This window comes from Camarhynchus parvulus, chromosome Z (genome assembly GCF_901933205.1).
Source record: "Camarhynchus parvulus chromosome Z, STF_HiC, whole genome shotgun sequence".
NCBI classification, from domain to species: domain Eukaryota; kingdom Metazoa; phylum Chordata; class Aves; order Passeriformes; family Thraupidae; genus Camarhynchus; species Camarhynchus parvulus.
In genome coordinates this window covers 69,385,490-69,407,904 of record NC_044601.1, presented here as the reverse complement: position 1 = coordinate 69,407,904, position 22,415 = coordinate 69,385,490, and the positions used below count along the sequence as shown (strand labels likewise).

Genomic DNA, 22,415 nt, shown 5'->3' with positions numbered 1-22,415 from the left:
TTTCAATAAAGTCCTTTCATAGGATTTTCTTAACCTGCATGGAAGAACCTTTGTCATGACACACTATGTCTTCACCTCTGTTACTGAATTCCCAGTGGTGAGGGGAATTGCTATTTTACTAGTTATTGCTATTTTATTGCCAAAAAATGCAATATTTTGCTGCTATTTTATTTTTAATTTATTTTATTCTGGGTTTGCTGCCGTGCCCTCCCTCTATCTGCACTTTGTTGGAAGGACGCCCCTGGAAAAATGCCCTTGACCCAGGAGCAATGAAAACTTCCCGGGGTCAGCTGTGAGTGTTGGCATTCCTGAAATAACTCAGAGGATAAAAACCCAGCAATAATAAAGATGGATTTGCTGATGTCCAGCTCTCTGTGAAGACTTGCAACAGCCAAACAGCCCAGACGAAGCTGAGACCCCTAGTTTTTAATATTTTTTACTTAATGGAAGATTATACAATTTTCTTAATGTAATGAAAGTGATGCTCTGTCTGTGGAGTTGTAAATCCTTGCCTGCATCTCTCCTGGCTGAGATGGAGCACGCTGCCCAGAGCTTGCTGGGAGTGCCTTTGGCCAGCACTGAGGGCTTTGAAACAGTAAAACAAGACCTGCCTCTTCTAATTTAATGTTGGTTTTAATCTGCATCCGCAGCGGCAGCCTGCTAAAATCTAAATCAAATCAGGAGGTGGGGATTGAATTTATTAAACTTCTGCTTAAGCTGTGTGGAATAATGCAAGAGGCAGTGAGAGCACTGAATGGCTTTAGTTTTATTGGGGATCTGGTTGAAAAAATCACAGAGTAAACCAGGTTTTTAAAATTTTTTTTTAGAGGCTGAGCATGAAGAGCTATTTCTAGTTAATTTTAGCATTTTGTTTAAAGGCATCCTCGAGGACTGAAGGGATCTTTTTCTTAAAAAACAAATTAAAAAAAAGAGAAAATGTATGGAAACCCTGGAGAGTCTGGAGGTTGAGTGGCTTGCCCAGGGCTGTGTCTCCTGAGCCCAAAGTCAAGCCAATCCTTCATCCCCAGTGCTTTGAGAGGGGCCTGTGTGCCCTCTCCCTTAGAACAAGCTCCTCCAGCAGATCAAGAGGCTGTTAAAGCTCTCAGGAAGCCTGGACAAGGCTTGTGGAGTGTAAAATGATGCTAGAGATGTGATTGTGGAAGCAGCAGCTCACAGGGATGCTCTCCTCACCCACGGCTGGGTGGGCACCTGCCAGCACCCTGGTTTTGGTGACACTCTCACCTGAGTGGGTTGGTTTGTCAAAAAGCGGGGGTGTGAGGCAGTTTGGGGAGCAGGTTGCAGAGGTCAGAGGCAGGGAATGCAGGGGAGGTGAGGGCGGTGAGGCCACCGAGGGCTGCCCCAGCCTCCTCAGGCTGTAACTACAGCTGGCCATGTGAAGATGCACCCGTGACAAAGTGCTTGGATTCCAGCAGCGTGTGCCTGACATATCTGGGATTTACGGCTGGAAGGGAGGGCTCAGATGGGGGTTTGTGCAGCAGCCTGCCCTACCGGGAGGGCAGCAGGTAGGGAGGAGCACGGCGGGATGAATGGCGCTCCCCTCTCTGGGTGTGTGCGTGTGCACGCACCACAGGACAGCATTAGAGATGCTTGGGCAGCTGCATTCATTCACAGCAAGCAGCCTGTGCTAACAGCCCCCGGCTCTGCAGCAGGGTGGGGAGCACTTGGTGTAGGCATCTGCCAGCCAGGGGTGTCCCCAGGGCTCCTGGGGCCTTGCAGACACGTCTGTCCTGCATGGTGCATTCTGTCCTGTGTGGTGCATTCTGTCCTGTGTGGTGCATGCTGTCCTGCATGGTGCATTCTGCCCTGTGTGGTGCATTCTCTCCTGTGTGGTGCATGCTGTCCTGCATGGTGCATTCTATCCTGCATGGTGCATTCTGTCCTTCATGGTGCATGCTGGCCTGCGTGGTGCATTCGGTCCTTCATGGTGCATTCTGTCCTGTGTGGTGCATTCGGTCCTGTGTGGCTCCTTGCAGATGTGTGTGTGTGCACAAAGTCTGGGAAAATAATTTTTTTCATTATTATTATTGTTATTGAAACTCTGCAGTGCTGTGGTGAGGTGGCTGGTGGGCTGTGGGCAGTGGGTGCTGAGAGCTGTCACCCTCCTCTCACACCTGGGTGGCTCCTGGCCGTGGCTGGTGAGGAATTGCTGACGGTGGTGGCCCATGGGACCTCTGCTGCTGCTGGAGCTGTACCCAGGTTTCACCCTCAAAGTGTGAGGCACCATTCCAGGCTGCTCTGGGGTCACTGTGTCCCTGTCTGCAGCCACCAGTCCAGGCAGGGCCAGGGCTCAGCCCAGCCCCATGTGCAGGTGGAACATTTGCAAGGTTGCCAAGGCCAGCAACACCTGGTGCTTGAAGCTGCCCTGAGGCGGGTGCATCCTGATCCATGGCTATTTTGGGCACTTCTAGAGCGTGTCTGAATCTCACTTTTTGCCAGCAGAGAGCTGGCACTGGATGAATCCACAGTGGTGGGGCTGGTAGGGGTCCCAGCCAGCCCCTTCCCCATTGCAGCCTCCCTTCTTCATGGCAGGGAGAGCACTGAAGGCCCATGAGGTGCTAGAGCTGGTGTGCTGAGAAGATTCAAGTTTTCACATCTTTCCCCCCACTCCCTGGTAAAACTGTTGTTCTGGGAGTACGATTGTGTGGCTCCATTAACATCTAAAGGTTCCTGCTGCTGTAGCTATTGAGCAGCTCTAAAAATAATTAAGTGCGATAACTATAAAAATCTATTGCTTTTCAGCTGCAAAGTGGCCTGTCAGGTGGTGGCTGCTGCTGTGTTAACTTGTTGGTTGCCACAAAATGTTGCTTGGACATTGTGTGCTGGGGTTTGGTTTCAAAAGGAGGCCAAAGCCACCTTTGGGGCTCAGGTGCTGCTGTCACTTTGGCTGGCTGGGGTTTCCCCCAGCCCCTGGAGCTCTGAGTAGGAATAAGATTCTGCAGCTCCCATTTCAATCAGCAGGAGGAATAGAGGGGAGAGCTGCCCCAAAGGACCAGTAAATCTGTGGTTGTTGGAGGGTTCCTGTTGGCTCTGTGGGCTGGAGGATCTTGGTTGTTGCTGAAATCTTGGTTGTTGCTGAAATGGCTCCTGAGGTATTAAAAAAATCTTTTTTCCCAGCCCCAAGCTCAAGGAAAAAGTCGAGATTCCTCAGCTCAGGTTTTCAAGGTTGTTTATTTGCTCTTATCTAATACATTCTCTTTGTGACCCACTGAGGTCTGTCCAGCAGGTCAGACAGAGGCACACTGACCACCCTCAGGGCAGTGTTATCTTTTTATACTAAAAACTACATGTACTTTATTTACAATAATTCTCCAATACCTATCACCTATGTTTGACACTCTGTCTCTATCCTAAACTAATCCAAAAGTGCAACCATCACAGTAGAAGATGGAGGACAAGAATAAGAAAGAGAAAGACAGGACATGCCCAGATTCCTCCATCTTGCCTCCTGAACCCCCATTCTAAATCCCCAAAATTCTACATTTTCACTGTGATAAATTCACTATCATTCTACTCAAACTTACGTGGCTTGTAACTCTTCGCACAAAGTTTCCATGGTTTAAAATCAGAGGTGTCTTTGACTCTGTGCTGAGGTCTCTGAGCCCCCTGCCAGGGTCTCGAGTCACCCAGGGCAGCCAGAGGAATATCCTGGGTTCTGACAGGAGGAGTCCAGCACAAGCTTGGCTCCCTGGGTCTGACAGCCAAAACCCTCATGGGCACCTGGGCTGGGCTGCACAGGTCTGCCCTGGGGCTTCCCCCTTGGTGGCCCTAGCTCTGTAGATGTAAAAAAAAAAGGGTTAAATTTAACCTAATTCATGAATTTATTTAAATCCAAGTGTATTCCTGGAGCCTGTTTGTGTGCTCACCTCCAGCTGAAGGAGTTGGCGTTGGTGTCCTCATTTGCCTGCCTCTGTCTGTGGCTGTGGGTTTGGGTCAGGGCTTGCTCTGTGGGGGCCAAAATGCCTTGTTTTGAGCAAAATAAACACACTTTGGTGTAGGGACTGCTGGGGGTGAATTGAGTTATTTCATAAAAGCCTTCTGGAAGGCTGTGGTTTTTTTTTTTTTTTCTCAGGGAAATTAAATTCCATGTTTACCTTGAAACTTTACTCTACTTTGTTAGATTGGTAACAAGCCAGTGTACACCTTGTCCAGGAGAAAATTAGACTGAAAAATTAGACTTCTGGTCTGTAATTAACCCCAAGAACTAAAACTGGATTTATTTTTTCTTTTACTAAAATAAATGGCTTAGCTGCATTGACTTTACAATGTGTGAGGCTGTATTAATGGAGAATTAATTTATTTCTCATTTAATTTCCCGAGGTTTCATCATGTTTAAACTTTTTATTTCTTTTCTTTTCTTTTCCACCTCTCCAGTACACTAGGGTTTGGATTCCTGACCCTGATGAAGTTTGGAGATCGGCAGAAATTATCAAGGATTACAAAGAGGGAGATAAAAGCCTCCAGCTGAAACTTGAAGATGAAACTGTAAGCATTTGAATGTCATTATTCTTTTTAGCAATTTAAAGCTTTGAATTAATGTGTGCAGAAGTCTGAGCCATTTCATATTTTCTCTGAAGTGGTTTAAAATGTGTTTTATTGCCTCAACACTTCCACTTTTTCCCTGTCTGCTCCCTCCCTAGACACTTGTGTTACAGTGGGTTGCGAGAAAAGCCCTTGACCTCCATCATCTCTTTTCATCTCCTGGCAAACTGGTAATAGTCTGTGATACCAGGATGTATTTTTTTTAATAGCAGCAGTATGTCAGAAGTGCCAGTTTGTGCTTTTTGCTGCCGAACAAATTGTGGAGAGCGCGGCTGGTGGCATCCACTCAGCCTCGGGTGCTGATGGAAAACCCACACACGGCTCAGAGGTGGCTGCTGTGCCACAGTTTTCTCCACGCCTCAGTTTTCCTCTCTGAGCGTACTCTTATGTAAACCCCTTTTTTCTCTGCTTCATTTTTAAATGAGAAAAGCATTTAAAAGGGAAAACCACAAAACTCATTTAAATGTAGATGTTTTCTAGCTGGCGCTGGTTCCAAATGCGCAAACAGCCTGGGCTGTAGCGTGAGTACAGCCAGCAATTAATCATCCCCAGAGCAGGACACAGGCTGGGGAGGAGCAGCTGCTCCCTGCTCCACACAGAGCCTCCTGGGGTGGGACATTGGGTGACAGCAGGGAATTGCAGATGAAGTTAACCACGGCATTTGCATCAGCTGCAAATCCAGTTTATGGGAAGGGAGCAGCCGTGCTATGTGCCCACCACGAACTGCCTGCTGTAGCGGGAGAATAAATACATTTTTCATAAAGAATTGCACCTAAACCATCTTTCTTCATTGAGCAGGTGGGGCTTCCTGAACTGTCTAGAGTGTGATCCACTCCATTGCCTGGCAGAGTTAGCAGAGACCACCCACTACAGATCCATATGTGCCGAACAGGGCGGGTAATTCCCATCGCCTCCACGCCAGACCTTTCCCCACTGTGGGGAGCATTTTCACCAGATTGCCTGATGGAAGATGGAGAGCAGGAACGAGCTGTGGTTGATTAGGCAGTTTGTCAAAGCAGTTTTTCTTTCAGAGCAGCTCAAGCTCGGGCTGTTGGAGAGTGTGAGAGTGCCAGGTTTGCAGAGAACATTGTTGATGTTGGGCTCTGCACCCAGTGCTTGGTGCTGTTGCTCCTTCCTGGCTCGGCCTCAGCTGCTTTTGTTGTCCTGCCCAGTTTGCCCTTCCAGCATAGGGCAGCTTTATGGGGAGGATAAAGGATGGAGGATGCTTGATGCCTTTTTACCTTCCACAGTGATAAATTTGGATGAGGAGGTGCACAGATGCCACCCTGTAATTCCTTGGAAGCACTAGGTATAGAACCATCATTTTATCTTGGAATGGTTTGGGTTGGAAGGACCTTAAAGTTCATCTCATTCCACCCCCTGCCATGGGCAGGGACAACTTCCACTCTTCCAGGCTGCTCCAAGCCCCATCCAGCCTGGCTCTGGACATGTCCAGGGATCCAGGGGCAGCCACAGCTGCCCTGGGCACCCTGGGCCAGGGCCTCACTACCATTACAGCAAAGAACTTACTCCTAATATCTTACCTAAACCTACTGTCCTTCAGCTTAAGGTAATGGCCCCCTGTCCTGTCCCTGCATATCTTGTCCCCAGTGGCTGTGCAGCTCTCCTGGAGCCCCTGGAGGCCCTGGCAGGGGCTCTGAGGTGTCCCTGGAGCCTTCTCTTGTGCAGCTGAGCAGCCCCAGCTGTGCCAGGCTGGCTCCAGAGCAGAGGGGCTCCAGCCCTGGCAGCATCTCCGTGGCCTCCTCTGCACTGGCTGCAGCAGCTCCAGCTCCTTGTGCTGTTGGAGCCAGCGCTGGACACTGATGGGCGCCTGGGTGCCCATCTCACCCACAGGAGCTCCTGTCTTCCACTTGTGCTCAGGCTGCCAAAGTACACCTGCTCCTATTGCTGGGTGCTGCAACCCACACCCTCCCCTCCTGGCTGAGATCTCCTGCAGTTTTAGTACTTGGGCAGGAATTTTTTCCCCCTCTTTAATCTGGATATTTCTCTGGAAACTAAAGGGGCTGAAGAGCCCTGCAAGGTCAAATCCTTTTATGCAGCTGAGTTCAGGATCAGCAACATTAAAGTACAAGGTGATGAAAGGATTACCAGGTGTTGTAGGCAGTAGCTTAATAAGCATATCACAGTCATGGCGAAACATGGAACATCTCATTTTGGGGTTGTGCAAGAGGCCCGAGGTCTCTGGGAGTGCCCTGTTTGATGCTTTCCTGTATGAAGTCCTGCCTGGATCTGTGTCATGTTGGACTGAAAATCTCTGGCAAAGGGGGGCAGCACTTGTGTGCATCAGGTTGGAGATACCCAGCACAAGTACCTTCAGGGGATTCGAAGCTGTAGAAAGCCTTTTGTTCCTGACAGCCAACATGCATTACCCGGCTGTTCAGTGCTTCCTTTTGTCCTTGTGCTTTAAGTGAGTCTTCACAGGTTTTGTGGCTCCTGGCTCTTCTCTGTATGCGGGAGAGCTCCCTCTGAATGAAGAGCTGGCTGTTAAATATCACAGAGCATCCCTGGTGTGTTTGCCATTAAGATGTGAGACTGAGTGCAGACTCTTGAAAATTGGCATTGACAATGTGGAACTGGAGGATAAAACCAGCCTGAGGTTGTCAGACATGCTGAGGGAGCCTCTCCTCGTGCACTTGGGTCAGCCTTCCTTGTGCTGTTTGCACGGGCAGGGATCCAGTGCAGTGACAGTGGTTTTGCTTGGGAGCTGGGATTCCTCCCTTCTGATGGGAGCTGAGCATCAGGCCTCCCTTCTGAGGCACCCTGTGGGAAGCAGCATCACTGGCAATTTTTTTTACCTCCTCTGTAAAGAAAAAAATGTGGTTTTTCTTTAGTTGATGGCTCTGTTGCTCATTTGGGAATGAATCAAAAATAGCATAAGGCTGCCCATATGCCAACTTCAGCAGCGTAACCTGGCTCCTCAGACACTTCAGCAGCAGGGACTCCGTGCTTCTCCATGTCCTCTCTGCCTCAAGGGGTGCCAGGTTTCAAGTATAAAAGTAAATTGAATTAAAAATGAGCTGAGAAATCGCTCTGATGGTAAGAGCATGGTCTGGTTTGGAATGAGGCTGCTTTTCCAAGAGCAGGAAGATGCTCAGATCAGATGAAGCTGTGGGATCAGATGAAGCTGTCGCTGCTCAGAGCTGGCTGAAGGCTGTCCCAAGGCTGGCCTGAAGATGACTCAGGTGTGGCCAGGTTGGTGCTTGTGGACCATTAGTGTCCACCAGGACCACATGGTGGTCAGCTCAAAGCTGTTACAAGAGGGGTGACCTGGCAGTCAGCCATGCAAGTCCCTGGAGCATTTATCATCAAGGGGCTTTTAATTTAATTTACAGCAGGGCGTGTCAGTGTTTAGCCCTAGCAGCAGTTATGCCTGGAAAAGCTACAAGCCATTAAAGGAGCTGTTGTTTTTTTGTGTTTCTGTGTCTCCTCAGCTCTATGAGTATCCCATTGACCCGCCGGGGAGTGAGCTGCCCTTCCTACGCAACCCAGACATCCTGGTGGGGCAGAATGACCTGACAGCCCTTAGCTACCTGCACGAGCCCGCCGTCCTGCACAACCTCAAAGTCAGGTTCCTCGAGTCCAACCACATCTACACCTACTGTGGTGAGTGTCCAGAGCACACCTTCAGCTCCTCAGAGGTTGTGGGGCCACAGAGGAGCCCCTTGAGTCCATCAGCGTGAGGAAAGCCTGGGGGTGGTGGGTTTAGTTTTGAATGTGTGTAAAACCAGAGGGGGTTTTTGAAGGCTGGTGCACTGTGACCTTGCTGAGCTCATGGTCCATCTGCTCTTGGTGGGAACATCTTGTCAGATGAGTTTGGGCCCAGCCTTGCATGTGCTTGGCAGCCCTCACAGGGGAAAAGTAGGAATTAAATGACCAGTGAACATGGCATGCCAGACAGAGAGATACTACTGAGGAATGTCCATAGCAGGTTTTCCTCCAGAAAAAAATGCAAAAAAACCCTTCCAGGACTCCATTTCCTTCCTTTTCTTCATGGCTTTGGAAATTATCTAACTCCCAAATTCAGAGCAGGAGGAGGGCAGGTGTGAACTTGGGTTTGTGATTTTTGGGGAGGGCACCTTGCCAAAGCTATTCAGGAGAGCAGTTACCTGTGCAAGGACAGCAACAAGGTACAGCTTGAAAAATTAAGAAGAAAGGAAAGAAGGCAATTCATAGAATCCCAGACTTGTTTGGGTTGGAAGGGGGTTTAAAGATCATGTTCCAACCCCCTGTCATAGGCAGGGACCCCTTCCACTGTCCCAGGCTGCTCCAAGCCCCATCCAGCCTGGCCATGGACACTTCCAGGGATCCAGGGGCAGCCACAGCTGCTCTGGGCACCCTGGGCCAGGACCTGCCCACCCTCCCAGCCAGCAATTCCTTCCCAATATCCCATTCAGCCCTGCCTCTGTCAATGGGAAGCCATTCCCTGTGTTCTGTCAAAGTTGGCGTGTACAGCTGTGACTGGGGTTGCAGAGGAGAAAACTGGCAGGGGGAGATGGCTTTTTAAAACAGTGCCCTAGAAATACGTTCTCTGTGGGTCTGAGTAATGTTAACTTTCAGTATTTAATGATGTGTAGTGTTGGATTACTGGCATAACTTGCAGCCTTTTGCAGCTGCACATGTGCCTTCAATCCCCCACGGGCTTGCTCTCACTCAAAATCAGTGAGGTTTTGTGAAGGGAGCTTCTAAGACGGTTCATGATTGTCTGGAGCACAGCGTTAGTGGGGATGCAGGCGTTTGGGCTGTGTAGGTTTGGTTGCAAAGCTCTGCCTGGCTGCAGCATGCCTCGTGCTTGGGTTATAAGGTGGCTGAGAAGGGCAGGAAGGTGCCTGTCTGAACTGAGCAGAGCCCTTCAGCTTGGTTTGCTTTGTGGTTTTGGTGAGTCAGGGAAATTGTTGGGTGACCTAAGCAGAACCAGGAAGCCAGCAGGCAGGAGCAGGGCTCAGGCGGGTGAGGCAGCTGGGTCAATGTCCTGCAGGGGCAGCTGCTGGGACAGTGAATGCCCTTTGCCTTTCCTGGTGTCTGCTGCAAGCTGAGAGCTCCTGTGCTCCTGTAGTGGGAGCGTGACCAAGCCCTGGGCTGTCTAGGCTTGGAGCACAGCACCGACCCCCCAGCCAGGTGCAGTGGGGACATTGGAGGATTGGGGACATTGGAGGATATGGGACATTGGGGACACTGGGGGCATTGAAGGCAGTGGGGATGCTGGGAACATTGGGGACAGTGAGGACATTGGGAACATTGGGGACATCATTGGGGGATTGGGGACATTGGGGGGATTGGGACATTGGGGGGATTGGGGGCATTGGGGATTGAGGACATTGGCACTGGCCTCACAGCCAGGAGCACAACACTTGCCCCACAGTCAGGTGGGGACATTGGGGGACTGGGGACATTGGGGACATCATTAGGGGATTGGAGACATTGGGGGGATTGGGGACATTGGGGACTGGGGACATTGGCAGTGGCCCCTCAGCCAGGTGTACAACACTGGCCCCTCAGCCAGGTGTACAGCGCTGGCCCCACAGCCAGGTACAGTGGGGATACTGGGGGACTGGGGAGATTGAGGGCATTGGAGGCAGTGGGGACACTGGGGACACTGGGGGCAGTGAGGACTTTGAGGACATTGGGGACATCATTGGGGGACTGAGAACATTGGGGACTGGGGACATTGGCACTGGCCCCACAGCCAGGTGTACAACACTGGCCCCACAGCCAGGTGTACAACAATGGCCCCACAGCCAGGAGCACAATGCTGGCCCCACAACCAGGTGTTCCTGGAGCTCCTTGCAGGCACAGCTGAGACCTGCCTGACCCAAAACTCCCCAGAGGTGGAACTTGGGTGCAGAGCAGCTCCCTGGAGCCAACGGGGAGCACACGTGTGGCTTGGCCTCTCATCAGCTTCCAGCTCAGTGCCCAGAGCTGGAGAGGAGGCAGACATGAAAGCCTCAGAGCAGGCTCTGGCATTCCTTCCCTGTGATTTATGTATTTCAGTTTGATTTGGGCACATTCTCTGTTAGGAGTTTTACTCACAACCCAGGCCAGGGGAAAACCCGGGATGTTTGTTTGGGTCTAGCAGAGCTTCAGTTGCATAGGAATTGCTTTTCTGTAATGCTGGCTCAGACTGTGTTGATCTCTCCTCACCCCTCCTGCAAAGCCTGTCTTCACACAATGGAGATTATTGTTATTTTTGCTCTTCTTGCCAGTTTTGTGCATCTCCTTTGTAGCTGTACAGGGGCTTACTGCCTTGCTATTGAAGGGGATGCTGAGATAACAATTATGAGCCCTTCCCCACTCACTTTCTTTGTTAACTCTCAGTCATTGCATTTCAAAAATCTTACTGAAGCAACTAAGCTAAGCCCTGAAAACCCAGAAATATCAACCCCCTGCTTGTCTGTCTGCCCTCAGGTATTGTGCTGGTGGCCATCAACCCCTATGAGCAGCTGCCAATCTACGAGCAGGATGTCATCTACGCCTACAGCGGCCAGAACATGGGGGACATGGACCCCCACATCTTCGCCGTGGCCGAGGAAGCCTACACGCAGATGGCCAGGTCAGAGGGGGGGCCCAGCCACAGGGGTTTGGGTCAAAAGTGGGCAAAAAAGCCATTAAATGCTCCAGATACCCAGTGAAAGCAAAGTCGTGAAGGAGAGTGTGGTGGAGGTCAGGTATTTCTAATTAATTCTGCCTAATGACTTGATCCCAGTAGTGCACCCAGGCTGCTGGGCTGATGGGGATCCCTGTGCTCCTCAGGAACTCAGGGGGATCCCTCTCTTGTTGCTTCTTGGATGAGTTTCCTGGAAGAAATTCAAACCACTCTGCAAATGTCATGTTTAATAGCTTAGAGGAAACCACATTTCAGATAGTTCGGTGAGATAATCAAACTAAATCCAGAAGCTAATGTTAGTTGTTGCTTTATGGAGATTTTGTGATTTTGAGTGAGGTGTTAACTGGCAGATACTTGGAGATATTTATGGGTCCCTCAAATCCCTCCCTTCACCAGATGGATATGGTGAGAGTTTTACTTTATTTATTTCCGTGGTTCTTGTGTTGCTGGGGACAAATTTAGGATTTTGTTCCTAAGAAACAAGTCATGATCCAAAAGAGAATTGGAGAGGAAACCGAAAATTGTTGTACCAGGGATCATTTTATTATAGTTGTCAGGACTCACACAGTGTGTTTTTGTTTGCTTCTGAATTAGCTGAGATTTTTGTACAGCCCTGGCTTTTAACAGCAAGAGCAAGCGCTGAGCCATTTTCCAAGGTTCTTTCTTTCTGCTGTGTCTGGATTTTAGTGGTGAGTTAGGATGCATTTCTAATAAAAATGAGCCAGATTTCAATCCAGAAATGCATCTGGAGGAGCACTGCCATGGCCAGAGATCGGATGGATTGCACCCAAACCGAGTCCAGCCTGCACTGCCCTCCTGCAAGTGCTTGTGCTCTGGGCAAAACTGCTTTGAGAAGAGTACAGGGATTTGGGGAGCTGCCTGCAGAAAGAGGAAGACTTAGGATGTTGCCCTTGTGTGATTCCAGACTGAGCAGCAAGCTGCAGGGCTCTTTTTAGGAGATACCAGGGTTTTGCTGACGCATGTGGACAGGGCCTGTGAGTTTTCCGGGGCAAATGTCTAAAACACAAGGCAGCAACTCGCTTTTCTGCTGAAGTTTGTGTAGGGACAAACTTCAGGTGCTGAGGGTTGCTAGGTGCTGTTCTCCCACATCCCTCAGGAATTTTGCAGGCAGTGGGATAGCAGCTCTAGCCAGCAATGCTTGTCTCTGCTTCCCTCCTTATCAGAATAAAGCTTCTTTTGACAGCAGCTCATAAAGGATAACTGCTGTCTCTGTGTGGTTCAGACTGCTCTGTTTTCAAGGGGACAGGAAAATAACCACCTTCAGAGCTCTCAGGCAAGGTGCTCACTGCTCAGTGGTCCTCTGGCGCTGTTTTGGGCTGTTATTATGGTAATTGCAGGCTTGGGTACAAAAGAGGGTTTCAGACAGGGCTGAGAGGAGATTGGGACATGGATTATAGGAATCTACCTGGTTATTTGAAATGTGCCTTAAAATGTGGCACACTAAGTTTTAAGTCTGAGTGCTACTGGGTGGGTGTTGTGTTCTCTGCAGCTTGATCTGAGCTTTTCCCTCCATGGTGCTCCAAGGAGAGTGGAGGAGCTGTTGGGGCAGGGAATGTGGATGGCTTAGCCCCTGGGTGATGGATAAAGGAGTTCTTTTTGCCCTTTTTCCAGCTGAAATGCTGACTCTGTGGGATGCCTCGTGGCTGCAGCTCAGCTTTACTGCTTTGGGGTGAGGTGGGACATGGCTTGTTAAACCTAAACTGGTGCAAAGATACCACTTGTTTTGCAGTTCAGCTTTTAAACAATTGGATGATATCTGGTGCATCCTTATAGATCAGGAATAAAACTCAAGCCTGCAGTCTCAGAAGGTCAAATTTGCAAGGTGACTGAGAACAGGAAAACAGTTTGGCCAGTCTTGGGGGTTTTTGAATATTTTATGTCCATTAGTGGCCCAGAGCACACAGGGAAAGAACAGTGAAGGGGATTGAATAGGATTGAGTGGGATAGCAAGCGAAAAGGGCACAAAACTTAAGATTCTGTGTTAAATGAGAAAAACTGGAGGTAATTAGATTTTTATTTCTGAGCTTTCCATGCAGAGACAAGGTGCCAGAGCATAGCGTGAGGCAGTTGGTGTGTACAGATGTTAGTGACTTGCTCCTGTGCTTTCCAACTGCCTCAACACCAGTGCCCCAGAGATGGGACAAGATGCACCTTCACAGGTGACTGTGTGGCATCCTGTATTTGCTTTTGTCCTGTCATCAGAAAATGCCAATTTAAAAGGGAAAAAAACCCCAAAATAAAAAAAAAAAAAAAAGGAAAAACTAAAAGCCATTGGTGATGCTGCAGATGTTGTGTAATAACACCTGATTCCTTTTTTGAGTCAGAATTTTTCATAAAGCACCTGAACACCTACAGTGGATTCAGTGTGCGTTAAAACTCCCCTTTAAGCATGAACTTTTCACAAGGAGGATATTTTTGCAGCATTTTCATGTGAAACAGCTTAAGAAAAAAAACCAAAAACAAAAACAGGCAAGTGATTAAAATTCATATGTGACATCCTCTAATTTTTAAAGTGGCCAGCTTTTTAGAAACTCCCCAGATGCCCAGTGTGGGACTAAAAACAGTCAGTTCACTGAAACAGTGTTGTTTTAAACAAAATGAGCAGCATGGAGTCAGTTTGCTCCAAGTACTGCTGCTGGAGGCGATGGAGTCAAGTGTTGGGAGGGTGGAAGGGTGGATCATTTAGTGATTGTTAGTGGTGGTGATGGTTGGTGGTGCTGGGATGGTGGAAGAATGGATCATTTAGTGATCGTTAGTGTTGTTGGGATGGGAGCAGTGAGTGCCTTGGGACATGGATTGCCTGCAGGGCAGTGCAGGCGCCTGCTCTGGTCAGGGGCCTGTCCTGGAGAGGTGCAGTGGGGCTGGGTGCCACAGAAGGTGCTTGCCCTCCTGGGAGCAGTCTGGAAGCTGTGCCATGGTCACACAGAAGGACAGCACAGCTGCTGATGGCCTGGCTGATTCTTGCTTTTCTCGCAGAGGAACAAAAGATGCCTTGTGTGCCCACATCCTGGCTCCAATTTCCCTGCGTGTCATCCCTCTGGGCAGGAGCCTGGAGTATGGCAAAAATTCCCTCTTGAAAACCTGCATTTCTGCTGCAGTCAGCCTGACCTGAGCAGCACGTTTCACACTGCTCTATGCCAGCACTGCCGAGGCTGAGCTGGAGTCAGATCTGAGCCTTCATGGCAAGAAAGACACAAGGGCCTGGAGCGTGTCCAGGGAAGGGCATGGGGCTGGGAAGGGGCTGGAGCCCCAGGAGGGGCTGAGGGAGCTGGAAAGGGGCTCAGCCTGGAGAAAAGGATCCTGCATGTCACACCATTCAGCCTGGGCCCTGAATGGTGTGACATGGCAGCAGCCCATGCCAGGTGATGGACACAAAGGGAGGCCAGTGTCCAGCTCTCACCACGGCAGAGATCTCTGGTAGTAAAGGGCTTGTGAAAGCCTTCTGAGAAGTGCAAGGACTGGGTCAAGTGCTGTGGGCTTTATTCCCTGGTGCCTCCATCTGCCCAATGCTTTCACAGGTGCATCCCTGCAAAGCTGTTCTATGAGGCCAAGAAAAAAGTATCTTGGGTCTGTTTCACATGATACTGCTAATTCCAAACTGCAGATCAGTGTGATGTTCTGCCAGGAGCACAGAAGGGCTCTGCAGGCCTTACCTGACCCTTGCAATGTCAGTGGGAAGGCAGCTGTCCTGGTGACCTGTTGGCTGGACTGGAGCTTCCTCCTTCCCTGCTTGAGGATCTGCTCACAGTCTTGTTGATAGTTCTTGCAGAAGAAATAAAATAAGAAATGCAGGAGTGATTTGATGGATGAGTTCAACTTCTGCATATCTTGTCTGAACTGCTGCTCAGTGGGTACCAGATAACCCCTGCCTGGTGTCTGCAGCTCCAACCAGGCTCAGCATCTGTTGTGTAATTCCTGAATTGTAAATTGTATGGAAATAGGGCATCTCCTCCCTTCAGCCCCACTGCCCCCACGCTGCTCCTGCCACCAAACACTTGGACTGCAGACAGGTAACTCTGTGTAGCAGTGGCTTTCCATTTTTATTGGAAGTTAGAGCACCCAGGCTTTGCACTGCACTGTCAAAATCGCTGCTCCCTGCAGCCACAGGGGAAATGTCTGTGTCCTGCAGAGAGGCAGGTGCCACTGGGGCTGCCTGAGGTGACCATAGCTCTCTTTTCTGCTCTGGAGGGCAAGGCTGGAGCTGGAAAAGAGCAGAAATTGCAGCAACAGCCCTGCACACGAGCAAATAGACTCAGGGAGGGGTATGGGCATAGTGGGGGATGCCCTTTCATAGCACTTCACGTTTCAAGCTTTTACAGGAGGATTTAAAGCTGTACAAAGAGAGAGCAGAGAGGAGTTAAAAGAGAGATTAACCCCTGACAGAGATGCAAGGGGAATCAGACTGGCACAGTAAATAAGGCTGAATCCTGTGGTATATTAAAGTCAGGGAAGGGTTTTGTCTCCAGGGGAATGAGGCTGGGTGGGGGCTTGCAGGGAGCTTGGGGGACTGAGCTGTGCTGCACCTCACCAGGGCTGTGCGACAGGGATCATCCCAAATTAAAGCTCTGGTCTAAAAGGGGGACCAGAAGAAAAATAACTCAAGAATTCAGGAAGTTGCAAAGCTGAGGGAGTTTTCTTCTGTTTAGAGCTGGAAGTGGGATGGGGATGAGGGGAGGAGGTTTTGGAAGAGCTATCCCATGAATGTGATGGTGCTGGTGTAAGACCGTAGGGATTGCTTTTCTTCTCCTGAGGTGATATGTAGAAAAAAAAAAATAAATTGAGAGGCACTCCAGGAAATGTTTCCCAAGAATTGGAGGAGAGACCCTCTGGTCTTACTTGCTGTGGGAGAGGACAGAGATGCTCTGGGGATAAGTGGCCAGCTAATGAACTTCTTTTAAATGTAATTTTTTTTTTGGCAATTTGGAATAAGGACTGTGCTATTTGCTAGAAGATTTAATAATAAATGAAACATCCCTTATAGAAAAATCATAAATACTCATAAATGGGACAGAACTGGCATGGGAAGCTTCAGGTAGAGAAAGGCCTGAAAGTAATGAGTGTGTATGTGAAGTATCACTGACCAGGAAGGAGGGATAATAGCCTACATCAAACATGTAACTACTGCTGTGATGCAGGAGAACTGCTGGAGCTCTGAGGGGAGGCAGCTGCAACACCAAGTATCATTAAACATTCAAAACAGCATTTATGAACAGCAAAATTACATGGGATCCCAAAGACTTGTCATTGGCCTTGCCCACCTCCCAGCCACTGCTGGCCACCCACACACTCAGTGAACTGCTGGAGGTCTCGGGATGGGGAACCCAGAGCGTGGTTTCTGAAAATCCCTTTCTGGGGTTCTCCATGAGTCTCTTTCTGGGGTTCTCCTAATGTTCATCAATTGATTAATTAGTCAGATGGCAGTGTGGGAGTTTTCCAAGCAGCAGTAGCTTAGGATGGTGGTCAGCCACTTCTTTCTGGGACTGGCATGGGGTGGAAGAACAACTGACCTGTCCTCCTGGTGCTCCAGAGCTGATCTGCTGGCACAGCATCCCATGGCTCCTTCCTGTGTGTGGTGCTTTTTGGGAGGATGCAGCCCAAGCCTCCTCCCTCTGCAGCGCTCCAGCAGCTTGCAGGTGGCCTGGGCTGGAGCCAGGGTTGCTCTGTGGTGTGATCCCGGCACAGAACAGAGCATCAGGGTGCCAGAGAGCTGGGGAAGATGACCGGGTGCGTGTTTTCTCTCCTTGGGAACAGCACACAAAGGAATTGCTGACCTCGTTTCCATGAGCCCGGGGAGCTCATGTTCCTCCCCAACGGATGTGCAGGGCATCAGTCCTGCCAGAATGTCACCCAGACCAGACATAGCTCAGCATTTCACAGAAACTCAGAGCTGTGAGGGTTTTCTGTGCTGTTGGAGGGGCGTTTCCAGCCGGCTGTGTGGAGTGTTTGGGGAGAAGCGGCATGAACAGGCCGGGGCCTGTGGGACTCCCAATGCTCCCGTGGGGAAAACGCTTGGCGCGCTGGAACAGAACTTGTGTTCCTCCCTGACGGGGTGTGCAGGGCATCAGTCCAGCCAGAAGGTTGCCCAGACTGGACACAGCTCAGCATTTCACAGAAACTTGGAGCTGTGAGAGTTTTCTGTGCTGCCAGAGGGGCGTTTCTAGCTGGCTGTGTGGAGTGTTTGGGGAGAAGGGGCATGAACAGGCTGGGGCCTGTGGGAGTCCCAGCTCTCCCATGGGGAAAACGCCTGGAGCGCTGGAACACCTCCTGGAAGCACTCTGACCTCTGCAGACACGCCGTGTTCTGCTCCATGGGGTTTGGTCCTGGCCTTGGGAATGTGGCATGGATGAGTGTTAAGGAGAGGGAGCAGCCCTGCCCTGCTGAGCTGGCGGAGCATGCTGCGCAGGAGAAGGTCAATGCTGCGCCTTGCCTAGTCTCCATGTGCATCCTCATCCTTGCCTGTTCCGGGGCAAACTGCTGCTTTTAGGCTTTTTCCCAGCAACTGAGACATTGAAGGCCACATTTTCTGTCTGGCTCCTTCCTGAAACCCAGTGGGGTGTGAGCAGATGGGCTCCAAAGCTGCATAGGGTAACCAGGGACAGCATCACCCCCAGTGCATCTCAGAATCATAGAACATGCTGAGCTGGAAGGGACCCATCAGGACGATCAAGTTCAACTGAAGTCCACCTCTTTGGAATCCAGCTCGTTCTTTGTGACCAGAATGTATTTTGAAGTTCTGATATGGGTGTAGATTGTTGGTGAAAACAGTGTTATTTTCCCCCACGGGTACATGCACCTGTATCAAAAGTTATCCCTACAAAAAGAAAATTATCTATATTAAATATAGTTTTCTGTGAAAAAAAAAGAAAGACCAAAAAAAGGTTGTATAGGCTAATCCATGCCATTTATGGAAGGTACACAGTAAAAAATTACCCAAATGGATGTGTAGCTCATGAAAATCTGTCCTTGTAGCACTGCTGGTTTCAGCAGCTGCACCATAAAATGTGCATTTGCAGCTGATATTTGAAAATGTAAACAGAAAACAAGTCCTTGTTCAACTGGATGAAAAATATCTTCTGTTTTTTTTTCTGAGGGTTTCTCTGAGGGAAAAGTGTAACTGCCCCTAAGTTGTGGTTTTCTGTTTGCCTGAGTAACAATGCCAGGGATTCTGAAAACCCAAATTAGATCCAACAAGTCAAAGAAGCTGCTGCCATTCTCATCAGTGATGCTGCTCCAAATTCCAGTTATCCCACAGAAATGGGGACAACTCCTGGCTTCAGAGACCACTTCAGAGAAGGCTTTTCTCTGTGTTACAATGCTGCAACCCTCAGATTTTCACCTCCAGAGTGCAACTTCTGTTTTTTCATTTGAAAGCAGAGTTGTACTGTCTCAGTTTTGCATCACTGTCATTAGCACTTGACCGGTGCAACCCAGTGGTATTAAATTGTTTATTTAAAAAAAAATTTATTTATTTTTTTTTCATTTTTTCATTTTTTTTCATTTTTTATATTTCTAGCAACACAGTGCAGTAGCTATGCTCATTCTTAGCCTTTGCAGCGCTGACAATGGAGAAATGCATCAGGGCTTTTGTGGGTGTTCTCATTGTGGTCAGGCTCAATTCAAACCGCAGTGCTTAAAGGATTTTTAATCTTCAGATTGCTTTATGAGCACTAATCCTCCAACCAACCTGAAAGAAGTAGGTTAAATATGATTTCCATGGTGGAGAGACTTATTGACTCGTTCCACGACACAGAGAATTAGTGTCAGATCTGGGATTAAAGCTGGAGTGACCCCTGACAATTATTCACAGGGTCAGGCTCTGCCTTAATTTATTCCAGATCGTTTTCCCTCTTGGAAAAGCTGTGTTTTTAGTGCAACTGGTTTTGCTCCCGCTGCAGAGACCAGGATAAAGTTGTTCAGTTAAGCTGCTTGTGCCAGTGGTGATTTTCTGAAGGGATGACCATGAAAACAAATCCTAGATGTTCCAGGTCCCTCCTCATGGGTTTGGATTATTGCTTTAAAGAAAGCTGACTTTGGAAAAAATTCTGACTGGTGATATATCTGTCCAAAGAACATTTTGGGTATATTTGTCTTCAAATACTGTTTTCAAGTAGTGTTGCTGAAGGCTGAGGGCATAAATATCTGCACTGAGGTATCCCCTGTCTCCTCTGTCTCTGGCAGAGCAGTGGTGAAAGCCATCCCTGGATTCAAACTCTTTTTTATTGCAGTGGTTCGACCATCCCCTTTTCTGAAGTAAGGATTTTCCAGGGATGTTCTGCCCTGGATTAATTAAAGTGGTGAGGGCTGCACATGGAAACACTGAGCCATGCCACACCTCTGACTGCTCTGATGCAGATTGCTCTGTGTTCAGCTGGGCAGCTTGGGGTGTGGATGCTTCTCCACACCTTTTCCAGGCTGTTTTAGGGCTCCTCTGAGGACAGCAGTGTTCTCTGTGTTGCTGCAGGTGAAGGACTGACTGCTTAAACAGGCAGGAAAATATGTTCCCTGGATGTAAAGGCTGGCAATTGGCAGCCTGTTCTAATCAGCAAAGGAACCTGAGGTGCCCTTTCTCTTCATAGCCAACTGACTTTTGTTTGCTTTGGGCAGCACCTTTAGATGTTGCCTTTCAAAAATGGTATCTATTAGACTTCTAGAATAGATATAAAGAAGGAATTTTTACAGGTAGCCCAGAGCAGCTGTGGCTGCCTCATCTTTGGAAATGTCCAAGGATGAGTTGGATGGTGTTTGGAGCAACCTGGGGTAGTGGAAGGTGTCCCTGTTCATGGGCTTTTCTAGGTGGCCTTTAAAGGTCCTTCCCAACCCTAGCTTTTCAATGATTCCATGCTGTTTTTCATGTGTTGTAAAAGCGCCAGTGACCCCCTCTTGGTTTAGCTGGCTGGAGATATCATCCATCTCTTACTGTGCGTGCTCGTGAGGGGCATTGCTCTTAAGCTGGCAAACATCTGCAGAAAGATGTGTTACCCACCTCCAAAGCACCTCTGGAGCTGCTGGTGCCTCTTGCATTGAAGAAACTGTTCTAGATCTTGTTCTGGCTGGACTTCTGCTCCCTTGTGGTTTTGTTTGACTCTCTGATGGCTGGGGGCTGTAGCCCAGATCGTGATGCGGTTTTCCATCCTGAACATCATGTGAGCTGTGAGCCACAGGGAGAGGAACCTTGATGTACTTTGTGACAGCATAAAAAGCTGTGGTGGCAGCCCTGAGGTGCACAGGAGCCCTCCCAGCCCCAGGAGGAGATGGGGCAACACTGCCATGCTGCATCAGAGTCAGTATTCACCCACAGACACTTCATTTTACTCAGGTTCTTTTAAATAATATTTTTCTCCTGTGCTGGCACTGCCAAAATTGAATGTATTTTAAGCGGCTGTGTTGCACACTGTGCCTGCATGGTGGCCAAACATTTCAGTGTCTTTTATTCCACACTGAACACAAACACCCCCTGCCTGGCTTTAACCATTTCTGCTGCCTGAGCATCCTGTGTGCTGCCAGCTGCTCTGTGGGGTTCATCCATCTTCCCCTGCTGGCACCAGCAGTTGGTTAACTTGTACACTGGAAAGGCTCTGCAGCCTTTATTCCTGAAAGCTTTTATTTCTGAAGGTGGAAAATAAATGTCTGAACGTGCACTATCCACCAAAAAAACCCAGAAGAGACACATTACTGCAAATGCAGGAGGTTGAGTGGCCTGCTAAGAGCAGCTTTCTTTTCATTTTATGTTATTGATATAATCCAAAACTTTTTTGGTGCCATGGAGAGCTCACCTGGCCCATTTCATATTGCAGCACGTCAGCCATTGGGGCAAATTCTTGGGAAACTCTGGAAAAATGGGACCTGGCAGAGTGGCTGCAATAGCAGTAAATTGTGTTGGCCATAGTTTTGTCACTAGGCTCAGTGTCTTTTGGCAAATGTCTGTTTAAAAGGAGGCAAGCCAGAGGGAGGCATAAAGCACTTAGAATGCCACTTAAAGGCATTTTTGTGATGGGATGTGAAGCCCAGGGGAACTGTGGGTCTGGGTTGTTCCTCAGCTGGGCTCTCAGGTGGATTAGTCTCTGCCTTCCCAGCCTGGCCCACCCCAGTAGCTGGTAAGAGAGAACTTATGAAGGAGGTCAAAATTGGTGACAAGAACTCATAATTGTGAATCTTAAAGAGAAAAAAATGGGTTACCAAATACTACCTTGCAGCAGTGCTGTCTGGATGCCAGGTAATGCATCTTTTGAGATTTTGGCCTCATTTAGCTGAAGACTCACTCCCAGACTGGTGGAGCTTTTGTCTTACAGCTTCAAGAGAAAAGTGGCAGGGAAATGTTATCTGCAATGTGCTACTTGGGCCATACCTCTCGTGCAGAGCAGGGTGGGAAACAATAATTCTGAAGTAACTTTGAGGCAAGTGTAGCTCTAAGCCATGACAGCTTTGCATTTGCAGAGCTCCTTTTGAAGGGATTTTGGTTGTCACCTCTCCCTTCTGCTTCTCCCTCTCCTCTGACCAAGGACAGCCTGTTCACCCACCCTTGCAGCCCATGCCAGAGCCTCTGTCTGCCCCTTTCTTGGCAGCTGACAGGAATTTTTGTCTGTTGGGTCCTGCTGATGGCCACTGTGGGATTTCACTGATGGAGCTCAGCAGTCCACAAGCCACTGAAACCATGGATCCACTAAGGCTGGAAAATGCCTCTGAGATCAGGTCTTGCTGTCAGCCAGCACCACCAGCATGTTCACCTTAACCATGTCCCCAGGTGCCACATCCACACTTTGTTTGAACACTTCCAGGCAGGGGGACTTCATCACTTCCCAGCAGCCTGTGCTGGGGCTTGGCAGCCCCTTCCATGAAGAAATTCTTCCAGATATCCAATCTAAGCCTTCCCTGGCACAGCTTGAGGCCATTTGCTCTCCTCCTTTCACTTGTTCCCTGTAAGGAAAGACTGGCAGCCCACCTCCCTGAAGGCAATCAAAGCATGGAGGAGCTGCAATCAGAGTTCAGTCAGGACAGCCATCAGCTGTCCCAGGAACTGCTGCTGTGGGCTCATCCAGCTCCCTTCTGGGGCTGGTGCTGAGTTTCCCTTCCCCTCTGTGGAGCTGGCGCTGCTTTTCCTCTGCTGGCTGGCTCGTGCTGCCAGGAGGGGTTTGCTGCAGACCTGTGGGAGTCCAAAGGTGTGAGACTGGCACGTTGGCAGCCCCGTGCCTGGGTGCTGCCAGCTGGCTGTGGT

At 49.2% G+C, this 22,415-nt stretch overlaps 1 protein-coding gene across 1 annotated transcript in view; it reads left to right on the top strand.

The window, feature by feature from the left end:
- MYO5B (myosin VB) overlaps positions 1–22,415 on the top strand; it is a 143,737-nt gene that overhangs the window by 25,977 nt on the left and 95,345 nt on the right. The window contains exons 2-4 of the mRNA XM_030968476.1: positions 4,393–4,503; positions 8,013–8,184; positions 10,984–11,128. Of these exons, the coding sequence (XP_030824336.1) occupies positions 4,393–4,503; positions 8,013–8,184; positions 10,984–11,128 (428 nt within the window). The remainder of the gene's footprint in view (positions 1–4,392; positions 4,504–8,012; positions 8,185–10,983; positions 11,129–22,415) is intronic.